The sequence below is a fragment of the Sycon ciliatum genome, chromosome 5 (assembly GCF_964019385.1).
Source record: "Sycon ciliatum chromosome 5, ocSycCili1.1, whole genome shotgun sequence".
NCBI classification, from domain to species: domain Eukaryota; kingdom Metazoa; phylum Porifera; class Calcarea; order Leucosolenida; family Sycettidae; genus Sycon; species Sycon ciliatum.
The window spans coordinates 28397470-28410340 of record NC_088647.1 but is presented as its reverse complement, the minus strand read 5'-3'; the positions used below and the strand labels follow the sequence as shown (position 1 = coordinate 28410340).

Below are 12871 nucleotides of genomic sequence, written 5' to 3'. Positions count from 1 at the left end.
CAATCAGGCCCGAACGTGCCTTGCCAGAGTGCTCAAACTGACAAGTCAGTGAGCTCTGCATAACGCAAACAGCAAAGGCACTACCCCACGCAACAGTGCTCAACTGCTACAAGAGCAGGAGCGAAATACTCAATCTGCGGACAGCATGCTGTTTCGTTCTTTTTGAACTCATCAGCGCAGCACAGAGGAAATGAGGCCGAACCTGATAGCAATGGAAATAAAAACTTCCAATCAGGCCCGAACGTACCTTGCCAGAGTGCTCAAACTGACAAGTCAGTGAGCTCTGCATAACGCAAACAGCAAAGGCACTCCGTATGATGTCTACTGAAATTGTTCTCCGCAAATATCATCTCTATTCTTTTGAACAGCGCACAAATCTTAAACTCTATGTTTTCGTGTACCGCTGCTTGACCCCACATCTTGCTAGTCCCCTTCTCCAATCCTTGTTCCAGCTTAGGGCTGCTGTGCCTGGACACCAGGCTCGCACGCGCGGCCAGGCACAGCGCGCATTAGTTCTTCCGCCTGTTTCTACGCAATATGGCATGCGTTCTATTTCTTTCCTGGCGGCAGACAGATGGAATGCTCTTCCCACTGACTGCCGTCAGGCCCCGTCTCTTACTCTGTATGTAAACATGGTAAAAATTCACCTAGGGTTCCCAGTAAAAAGGCAACGCCTGTTGGGACTCCCCTAGTAAAATAATAAAATCTACTACTACTACTACTACTACCCCACGCAAGAGTGCTCAACTGCTACAACAGAGCAGGAGCGAAATACTCAATCTGCGGACAGCATGCTGTTTCGTTCTTTTTGAACTCATCAGCGCAGCACAGAGGAAATGAGGCCGAACCTGATAGCAATGGAAATAAAAATTTCCAATCAGGCCCGAACGTGCCTTGCCAGAGTGCTCAAACTGACAAGTCAGTGAGCTCTGCATAACGCAAACAGCAAAGGCACTACCCCACGCAAGAGTGCTCAACTGCTACAAGAGCAGGAGCGAAATGGAATACATTATCTACTCTAACTTCGAGTCGTTTTGCGGGCTCATGTGCTGAATGAGATCGGCCGGAGAGCGCATGTTGTAGCACTTCGACTACATCATGATGAACATGCATAACCTGCTTACCCTCCCGTGCCTTACTCTTTAATAAACATAGCAAAAATGTATTTGGTAAGTGTTCTATTTTTAAAGGAAATGACCAAAATGTAACATGTTATCTGTAGTTTGTGTCCAACACTAACACTAACAGTTATAAGTAAGATGTTGTGTAGTCAGAAGGTGCAAATAAATAATATATTTCACGGTTTGCGTGAGACTCGGCTGGAAGGCGAGTTTACCGGAACCGCCGTGGGAAGGTGCAACAGCTAGCACAATACTGACTGATGTGATGCTGACATTCAACGACCTAATGATCGGGTAATAAGTGTTCTATCTTCAGGAAAGCATGTTTGTTGTTTACTTCGCACAAGCTGTTCATAGCAGGGAGTAGTACAATACCCGATATTTTACTACTCACTGGTTCATAGTGATGTTTCTATTGACAAGGATCATTTGGGTCTTGAATTCGATTTGATGTAAATACATTATGTGTACATGGAGACGTCGAGCTTAGTAAACAGGCCATCAACTGTGTTGTGTCTTTGTTCTTAAGTGTTGGCACAGGACTACATACAACGTTAGGTGCTAATTGACGCCTGAGCTTTCTCATGCCAATCCAAGAGGCGAGATCAAGTGTTTGGACAGCAGCAACATTTCTGGCTCTGGCTTGACAGATGCATTATGCTAATGCAAAGGTAGACAATAGTTTAGTAAAGACACTGACCCTCATACACTTGCTGCGCGCCACAATGCAGCCAAAGTTTCAAAAGGCCAGTGGGGTGGTCTGGGCAAGTCGAAACGAGAATGACACGTACGCGAGATATAGCAGTTTCCGGTTGTGTGCATGATAGCTCTGTCGCGGTTATTACCAGTAGTGATGTAATGTCCTTCAGCACTGTTTCCTACCGCTTCAAAATGCTCGATATCAACATCTTCCGGTTGTTCTTCATGTAGACTAGGCCTCGACCAAATATGCTTGCGCATATTTCGGCATATTTTGTGAGACAGTTCATATATGGCATATTGAGCGACAAAGGGAATATTGGAATGAAGCCAGCATATAATTCAAATATTCTGGCAAAAATGAGGACAAAACATTCATATTATGGGCAAAATGCGTTCAGAAATGCCTTTTATGGATGGATTTGGAATGGTTGAGGCGTTTGCTACATTCCCCATGGATGAACACTATCACTACGGTTGCTGCGGACACACCCCAGCCATATTATTCCGCATATGTTTTGATTTGCACCATAAGCCTGATAGCCGTGAAGCCAATGAATATTCCACGGTTGTAATTTTACTGAAATGATCTACACTCTCTGCTTATTTTTCGAGCATATTTTGGCATATTTTGGAATATCTTTTTGCATATCTTGCTAAGCCTTTGGCATATTATGGACGTTTTCCCTGATATGCGACGAGCATAATATGCTCTTTTTTTAGCATATTTGGTCGAGGCCTAATGTAGACTATAACAGCGATTACAAGCTCTGGTTAGGGACAGGCGGATTCTGCTCGAAAAGGTGGCAGATTCTGCTCGAAAAGCAGTGAAATTGGCAGAACAATAAAACCTTCAGGTGGGCAATTCCTCGAATTCTGCTCCATTTTTTTATCCATATACCAAACATGCATGAAACGTACCAGAAAAAGTACCGAATTCTGCCAATTTTTCTGCGGGCAGAATCCGCCGGACCCTAGCTCTAGGTGTCTGTCGACAACACCAGTACATGTATTCAGAATCCATGTCATTGTGTGATCCTGAGGAGTTGAAGTCTTCCGACACCCGTGGAGAATACAGTGTAGTAGTGCTGTACTGTATTGCATCAGGTGTTGTGTGGTGTACATTGACAGGATTGTATCATTCTGTACACGCATTGCTCGTTCCACTACATGCCGTCGCACATTCTTATCGTGTAGATCAGTTCTCCCTCCGATCGGATGCACACTATGTCATTCACGGCATCCAGAATAGCTCCAGGGCACCGCCATGCTCGCCTGGAATGGTCAGCTACATGTATGTATGTATAAGCATAGAGTCGACCTGCTTTGTACATTTGTATATGAAGGACCCAGAGATACCAGGAGACATACAATGCGAGTCACAAAGTCTCCTCCTCCCAAGGATACTGGACCAAACAAATGCAAGGACTAAGGAATTCGAGCAGGAAGCCTGCATGCATCCTTCATTCCCCAACGAGAAGCTCATGGATGTCTACTTTACCAAACTGCTCCCGGCATTCCGTTTCTTAGGAGGCACCGCTGGTGTCACCGTCCCCAACTTCCCTGAGGCTTCCAGGCAACTTAGGGTCAGTCGACGCCAGGAAAGACTCCAGCTTGGTGACTTTGGTGTTAAGTCCATCGCCTGAGGCAGGCATCGGCATCAAACCGAGAGAGAAGACCTTCCGTTACATTTTCCTTGTGCAGCGACTAGTTTGGCGTCTCACCACTTCCCCACTGTCGTGAAATGCCTGGCAAAACACGACTGTACACACCGCATGAAATCTAACTCCAATCCCGGTTAATAATAGCTAGTATTTTATGTGATATGCACGAACTGTCCAGTAGTGATAACACATGACACGCACAACTCGTGTTGGGAACCTACAATATGATTATGATATGCAAAATTGTGTTGACCCGGAGGTAACAGAGCAAAAAAGTGCACATCGCATCACAGGGGTCTGTTTGGGGATGTTCAAGACACACAATGTAGTCATTGTACATGTACATGTACATGTACATGTACAGTGGCTCACAATTATTGTACAAGTCATGTAGATCTACAGTACATGCCCTGGCCTGGGATCATGAACATGTAGATCTACAGTACATGCCCTGGTCTGGGAGCATGAACATGCAGATCTACAGTACATGCCCTGGCCTGGGAGCATGAACATGTAGATCTACAGTACATGCCCTGGCCTGGGATCATGAACATGTAGATCTACAGTACATGCCCTGGCCTGGGAGCATGAACATGTAGATCTACAGTACATGCCCTGGTCTGGGAGCATGAACATGTAGATCTACAGTACATGCCCTGGCCTGGGAGCATGAACATGTAGATCTACAGTACATGCCCTGGCCTGGGAGCATGAACATGTAGATCTACAGTACATGCCCTGGCCCGGGAGCATGAACATGTAGATCTACAGTACATGCCCTGGCCTGGGAGCATGAACATGTAGATCTACTGTACATGCCCTGGCCTGGGAGCATGAACATGTAGTTCAAACATATCACGTGCTTGTTGCCATCCGACGGCCAATCAGCATCGACTTGTACCAGGGCAGAAATTGTGTGGCCTACGGCATGGCAATGCCCTGCTAGCATGCTACGGAGTACGGTGACATCCAATGCCCTGCATCAAGAGTACATGAAAACCAGAGTGTGCAGCTCGGATGGGTTGCTGTCACGGCGAAATTCCGTGATTACATCATTTTAGTGATGTAGTGCGTACAAGCAGGATTCAAGCAGGTCTCCTTCTGCACAACTGCAGCTCAGTTGTACGCACTACGCCATTTCCCGCCTCAGATCTGCACCAAATATGATGTAATCACGGAATTTCGCCGTGACAGACACCCATAGCAGAGTAGAGCCCAAGCTGCACACTCTGGTTTTCATGTACTCTTGCCTGCATGCATGCAAATGCCAGGCTATGGTGCCATCTATCAGCCTAGCTCGGCAAGGGTCTGTGGCACTGGCAGTTTTTCGTTGTCAGCTCAGTTCGCATGTACATTCGACTGTGAACTAACGTTACTTGCTCTGGTAAGCGAAATAAAAGAGCATGCACCTATCTATCTGCTCTGAACTTAGCAAGCCAAAATAAGTAAAGTGGCAATCACCGGGGTCAGTTTTCCATGTTCGGATTCCAGCTGTTCCAGCTCCGTGCGCTCTCGGGCAAGCCCTCGAGCGCACGGCTGAAGTTTCGTTCTGAAGTTTCAGCTCACGAAGTATCAGCTCCGTATGCTCTCGGGCAAACTCACAAGCTGAAGTTTCGTTCTGAGCTCCGTACGCTCAAGGGCTTGGGAGCTGAAACTCACAAGCTGAAGTTCCAGCTCCGTTTCACCTGAAGCAAGGTGAAGTTTCGTTCTGAAGTAACCGTTAGTTTCATCTCGAGCAAGGTGAAGTTTCAGCTGCGTACGCTCTCGGGCAAGCCCTCGAGCGTACGGAGCTGAAACTCACAAGTAACGAGTTGAGTAACCGTTAGTTTCATCTCAAGCAAGGACATTAGGTGAAGTTTCAGCAGCCGTACGGAGCTGAAACTAACAAGCTGAATACTCCACGTCCCCGACCACCACCCCTAGAGGAGTCTCCCTTTTATACCTTCATTCCCCCGTGCTCAGTTTCAGCTCTGGAAGCTCTCGGGACATGCTGATCGGTGATTGGTGTTTGCTTGTTGATGTATGTGGTATGTTTGAAATACAATCAAGCATGGTAGGAAGGTCTTGATGGAAAATGCGTACCCTCGTGCGTAGCCCTCGGGCACTCCATGCCCTTGTGTGTACGCTCTCGGGCAAGCCCTCGAGCGTACACACGCGGGCATGAATTAATTATTTCCACCAAGCCCTTCCTTCCATGCTTGATTCTATACATCTACAGTACATGCCCTGGTCTGGGAGCATGAACATGAAGACTAAGACTAAGTAACGGTTTTATCCACTTCAAATAATGCCTGCACATTGTACTTGTTTCAACCAAGAACTCAGCAATCGTGTGCGTGTCCTGTCCTCAAATCTCAATTGGCACGCTACAAATGTCGGCAACAAAATAATGTGCTGATAAGATGGATGTGCCCTAGCGCGTTGACGGTAAGTCTGGCACATCTCATATCTACACATTGTACTGTCATGCACATGACTGTGTATCAAGCATCTGCAGAATGAATATGTTCTTACAATAAGAGATTGCGCGCACACAAGATATGAATGCGTGTATGTTTATGGGCGTTCGATCGTGTGTTTGTATGTGTGTGTATGCGCGCGTGCGCGTGTGTGTGTGTATGTGTGTGTGACGTGGGACCCCACTCGTATTGACTTTAGTAAACACACTGACCCTCAAACACTTGCTGCGCGCCACAATGCAGCCAAAGTCGCAAAAGGCCAGTGGGGTTATCTGGGCACGTCGAAACGAGAAGGCCAAGTACGCGATATAGCAGTATCCGGTTGTGTGCATGATAGCTCTGTCGCGGTTATTATCAGTAGTGATGCATATGTCATTCAGCACTGTTTCCTACCGCTTAAAAATGCTCGATATCAACATCTTCCGGTTGTTCTTCATGTAGACTATAACAGCGATTACAAGCTCTAGGTGTCTGTCGACAAAACCAGTACATGTATTCAGAATCCATGTCATTGTGTGATCCTGAGGAGTTGAACTCTTCCGACACCCGTGGAGAATACAGTGTAGTAGTGCTGTACTGTGCTACATCAGCTGTTGTCTGGTGTACATTGACAGGATTGTATCATTCTGTACACGCATTGCTCGTTCCACTACATGCCGTCGCACATTCTTATCGTGTAGATCAGTTCTCCCTCAGATCGGATTCACACTATGTCATTCACGGCATCCAGAATAGCTCCAGGGCACCGCCATGCTCGCCTGGAATGGTCAGCTACATGTATGTATGTACAAGTATAGAGTCGACCTGCTTTGTACATTTGTATATGGAGGAGCCAGAGAGACCAGGAGACATACAACGCGAGTCACAAAGTCTCCTCCTCCCAAGGATACTGGACCAAAAATTCAAGGACTAAGGAATTCGAGCAGGAAGCCTGCATGCATCCTTCATGCCCCAACGAGAAGCCCATGGATGTCAACTTTACCAAACTGCTCCCGGCATTCCGTTTCTTAGGAGGCACCGCTGGTGTCACCGTCCCCAACTTCCCTGAGGCTTCCAGGCAACTTAGGGCCAGTCGACGCCAGGAAAGACTCCAGCTTGGTGACTTTGGTGTTAAGTCCATCGCGTGAGGCAGGCATCGGCATTAAACCGAGAGAGAAGACCTTCCGTTACATTTTCCTTGTGCAGCGACTAGTTTGGCGTCTCACCACTTCCCCACTGTCGTGAAATGCCTGGCAAAACACGACGGTACGCACCGCATGAAATCTAACTCCAATCCCGGTTAAAACAGCTAGCATTTTATGTGATATGCACGAACTGTCCAGTAGTGATAACACATGACACGCACAACTCGTGTTGGGAACCTACAATTAAATTATGATATGCAAAATTGTGTTGACCTGGACGTAACAGAGTAAAAAAGTGCACATCACTTCACAGGGGTCTGTTTGGGGATGTTCAAGACACAATGTAGTCATTGTACATTATTGTACAAGTCATGTAGATTTACAGTACATGCCCTGGCCTGGCAGCATGAACATGCAGATCTACAGTACATGCCCTGGTCTGGGATCATGAACATCTAGATCTACAGTTCATGCCCTGGTCTGGGAGCATGAACATGAAGACATAAGACTAAGTAACGGTTTTATCCACTTCAAATAATGCGTGCACATTGTACTTGTTTCAACCAAGAATTCAGCAACCGTGTGCGTTTCCTCAATTCTCAATTGGCACGCTACAAATGTCGGCAACAAATGTTCTGATAAGATGGATGTGCCCTAGCGCGTTGACGGTAAGTCTGACACATCTCATATCTACATATTGTACAGTCATGTGCATGACTATCAAGCATCTGCAGCATGAATATGTTCTTACAATGAGAGATTGCGCGCACACAATATATGAATGCGTGTATGGTATGGGCGTGCGTGTGTTTGTGTGTGTGCGTGCGTGTGTGTGTGTGTGTGTGTGTGTGTGTGTGTGTATGGGTGAGACCCCGATCGAACTGACTTCGTTGGTGGCTCGTGTGAGGCACTGTATTTAGTATCATCTTCCGTGGTAAGATGATCAGGGTTGAGCGTCAAGGTGGGCGTCCATGCGCCCGTGCGTGTATATGTATGTGTACATGGACATGTATGTATGCGTGTGTGTGTGTGTGTGGTATGTTTGTGTATGTGTGTTTTTGTATGTTTGTGTATGTGTGTGTATGTGTGTGTGGTATGTTTGCGTGTGACCGTTCGAGATTTGATTGTATCACCGAGTAAGGGCGCAGTAACGCCATCGCTCACACCTAGGTTTAGCAGGTGGACTACCAAGTCGCACTCTGCCGCCGCGTTCAAGCCGACGCAGAAATCGATACTCCGGCGACGGGCAAACACAACGACATCACTGTCTGTAACATATATACTATGTCCTGGGATCACTGCCTCAGCTGCAACAAGCGAGTCAGGGGAGTTGGAGCCAATGAGGGCTCGCAGAGTGCGGGATCCACGGAGGCACATCACACTAGCACGGAGGAGGGCAAAGCGGAGTCTACAGCGGACCCATGCCATGACGGTGCTGTGAGGCTCGCTGGTCAGTTTATCAGCAAGCAGGCAGGCAATCCTCATGAATATCCACCATCCTCATCACGTCATCAATAATCACCTGTACTCCCAAACCAATAGCATCCCTATTACCTCTATTTGCAGAGAACGTCGACTTCTATGGTTTGGCCACGTTGTCCGACAAGGCCCAAACTCTCCATCATACCAGGCGCTGATGTCAGCCACTGACACCTCTGACATCAAGAAGCCACGTGAACGCCCCCAATGCGTTAGATCGACACTGTCCAAAAGGATCTCAAAAGTGTCGAACTTACCATCAGCAACGCCCAGAGTGCCAGACCCAAGCTCATGACCGTAAACAATGGCGAGAAACTGTCAACAGATGCGTTAGCTCATGCTTTGAGTGACATAAGAAACTGTATATTATAATATTCTTTGGTCGTGTGTGTGACAGGCGTATGATCGTGCTGTATAGAGACGATGGACTTGCCGCCGTCCGTAGTGTCGATTATCCGGGGCCACAACAACCGAATCTCGAAAGAGAATAGAAATGACCAGCAGCCGGCAGAGGCCAAGTCATGCAACTGCCGAATCAAGCCAGAATGCCCCATGCACGGGCAGCGCCTCGATAGCAGCATAGTTCACCGCGCCGATGAAATAGCGCCACAGTTGATAAGAAATTCTACTATGGCCTGCATACCGAGAACACGTTCAAGCAACGATACAACGGCCACCTCACCACATTCCGGCATGAGCTGCATGAGAAGAACACGGAGCTGTCCAAGGATGTGTGAAAGGTGAAGAGGGCAGGCAAGCCGCACCCAATTGCCTGGTCCACCGCTCGATCTGCAAGGGTTTACTCCAGCTCAAGCACGAGGTGTGATCTTTGCCTCACGGAGAAGCTCTTCATCGTCCGTGCAGACAAAGCCAGATGCCTCAACGAGCGATCTGAGCTTGTGTTGAAGTGCCGCCATGAGAAAAATATTACACTACACTGTGCTTGTCAAATATTGTCACCTGATCCTAGCAGAATATCGCTTAGTTAATAATAATTATACACAGATAACTAACACTTTCTCTCCACAGCTATAGACGTTAGGCCAGGTAACATCTCTTGTCAAGCTTTGCCACCTGATTCCACAAGAATATCACGTGACAATACACAGATAACGCTTTCACACACACTCTATATCGCGCTACATATCATATGGCAATTGTTATGCTGGGCTTGCCACATTCATGGTACATGTATTTAGCAGCACTCTCAGGGCAGGGTCAGTACCAATTTTCGTCTGATGATCGATTTAGTTCGTGAAACTCAGAATTACGAAATCGCAACTGCTCGTTCTTCTGTCGGTGTATTCCGCTCTTTGCCTTCGGAAAATTGAGCCCTCTACGGACGGTGGATGAACCGCACATGGAGATAAATAGACAGATATATAGAGAGGAGAGGAGAGGGAGAGAGAGAGAGAGAGAGAGAGAGAGAGAGAGAGATGGAGCTAGGCGTCAGGTTGTTGAATGTCTCAATACCCTTTTTCAATAATGTGCCTTGTTGTAGCACTATCTAACTGTATAAGATGTCGTTACCTTGGTGTACTGTAGTGTTAGTCATAACACGTAACTTATTGGTCTTTTCTCTTTACATTATAATATTGGCTCAACATTCGAGTTCTAAGGAAGCAAAATGCCGTCCCATAGAGCACGAGAGGTTGACGATACACCTGACTTGATAGTTTACCAGGTACATGTATGATGATGACAGCACATCACGACCAGGACAGGTAGTTGTGTAGGGTCTTTACAACTCCCTGGGCACAACAGAGGACAAATCGGGGGTTATCCGTGGCATGCCTCCACGCAGTTCACATAGTAGTCGGAGGACCGGGATCCTATACCAACCTGTCTCCAGTTGCAATCAGGAACACGGGTTTCAAGCAATGCACCTCCAGCAGGTGGTACCCTGTCATCAGGATACTCCAGTACATGTACATGACTGTACATGACTGAATACCATGTACATATTGTACAGGAACTTGTCAAATAATACTAATCACCAGACAGTTAGCTGTTTAGACATTGTTAGCCTAATGTTAGGTCTCCTCAGCAGAGCTCAGACGTAGTGGGGGGGGGGAAGATAGATAGATAGATAGATAGATAGAGAGAGAGAGAGAGAGAGAGAGAGAGAAAGAGAGAGAGAGAGAGAGAGAGAGAGAGAGAGAGAGAGAAAGAGAGAGAGAGAGAGAGAGAGAGAGAGAGAGAGAGGGCAGAGAATCAATGTCAGAGTGTTCTAACTACGATAAACACAGCGAGCTTTGCACGAGGGCATAATTATAACATTGACGCTAACGAGAAGGAGTGCTCAACCAAGCCAGGACGAGGGAGCGTAGAAATTCTGACGTAAGAATCTCATTTTCTTTGACTCATCTGGAAGAGAGCTGTGAGAATGTGTAGTTAACCCCTAAGATGATAAGATCATGCATGTATATGATTGTACAGGGCATATCAGAGAGTTGTAACTGAGGTATTTTAGTATTTTACCACTGTCTCTCGTTCATAATATTATTCATCTGGCGCATGACCAGGGCCCTGACAATTGGGCTCTGGGTGAAATGAGCAATACATAACCCTGTCCCGCCCAATCCACATGAAAGGCGCAGCTTTGAGAATCCATCCCCAATACACACAAGGTGTACACCACACGGAATATGTCAGAATGCAATCGACTCCACTTGTAGCGCACCCGCACGTAGCGAATTTCGTGATCATACTCATAGCGAATCAGAGTCCATGTCCCTGTTTAGACTCATACAAACAAAAGATCCCTTACAGTAGATCAAATAATTTTCGTTGATAAGGAACCACCATATCTCTTCATCTTGTGTGGCGGCATGCTAACTACATTGCCCGTCCTCCAGTGCAATGTCTCATATATTAAACCAATCATACTATCATGAGCTACATGCTGTGTTGCTTGTATGGTGTGAGTGCATTTCGGTTATAAAGAACCTGGCCTATAGAGAAGTAATTCTCCTGTACAATGGTATAGGTTATATCAGGAGTGGACTGTGCTATGGTCAAAACAGTACTATCTATACAGTATGGACGCAGTTCACGTTATGAGGTCACCGCTATACACAGGATACTGCATTAATGGAAGAAAACATTACAAACACTGCTACCTTGCACGTTATTTTCAACACTATCAACACACATACACACACACACACACACACACACACACACACACCCCCACACACACACAAACACCTTTGACCTTTCGACGCCTATCGCTGGAGGCGATGGTAGCGGTGCTACGGCAGAAGCCATAGCAACTTGTGCGGGGATTGCACCATTCAACAGCTTGCAAGGCTAAATAATTGACCGCAACTATTCAGCCTTAGTAGTGGTGCACACCACACAGGAATGAAGTGAGTTTTGTAGACACACACACACACACAAATACACACACACACACACACACACACATGCACACACACATGCACATACACGCACGCGGACGGGGTGCATGCGCGCGCACGCACGCCTGCGTGCACACGCGCGCACGCACACACGCGCACGCAAACACACACACACACACACAAGCACCATGTACCATGCGCACCAACCACGTGAGTGGACAGAATCAGTACAAGGAAAACGTGATATCGATGTGAACAATTCAAACTAACTGTTGCATAGATATCCTAATCATATGATTAATCTGCGAGAAAACAATCCAATAAGTAAAATTAAAAAAAATCAGAACTATTACAGCCTACATATAATATATAATGAACTCAGATGGAGAGCCAAGGATTAAAATGAAGAAGAAGGGACCAATGCAAAAATATATCCACCACAGGACAGATTTGTAATCTAGCAATTGCAAACGTTCTTTTCTGAGATAACCGGGTGAATAAACATCGGGAAGCAGAAGGTACCTAAGAATAACTGGAGTGGAATAACTGTTGCAGCATCTACCTAATCCATTAAAGAAATCGAAGTACTGTGGTATAAAATACGTGGGATGTGTTCAGTTCATGTGAGACTGCTGTAAGATAGAACACGTCACCAAGCAAGGCAGCGGATGAGTGGAGGAAAAACAACTGAAAAAAAAGACAACTGAAAATTATCAAAGATGTACAACTAAGGGGTTGTGTTTATGTGTGTGTGTGTGTGTGTGTGTGTGTGTTTGTGTGTGTGTACTTGTGTGTGTGTGTGTGTGTTGGGGGGGGGGGGAGTAGGATGGGATACAAGATCAGTTTGTGTCACGCTATGGTCATTTATGTTATGATGCATAAAAAAGTGTGAGCAGGTGACTGATGACAGGTGTCTAACAAGAAACCTTCAAAACACAAAAATCTTGTGGTTTCCATAACAGG

The 12871-nt window shown here is 46.4% G+C and overlaps 1 protein-coding gene across 1 annotated transcript in view; it reads right to left on the bottom strand.

Moving 5' to 3' along the window:
• Nucleotides 1–3346: 3346 nt before the first annotated feature.
• Nucleotides 3347–12871, bottom strand: part of LOC135816956 (E3 ubiquitin-protein ligase TRIM71-like) — a 28987-nt gene continuing 19462 nt past the window's right edge. Inside the window, exon 8 of the mRNA XM_065330059.1 lies at nt 3347–3462. Within this exon, the coding sequence (XP_065186131.1) occupies nt 3347–3462 (116 nt within the window). The remainder of the gene's footprint in view (nt 3463–12871) is intronic.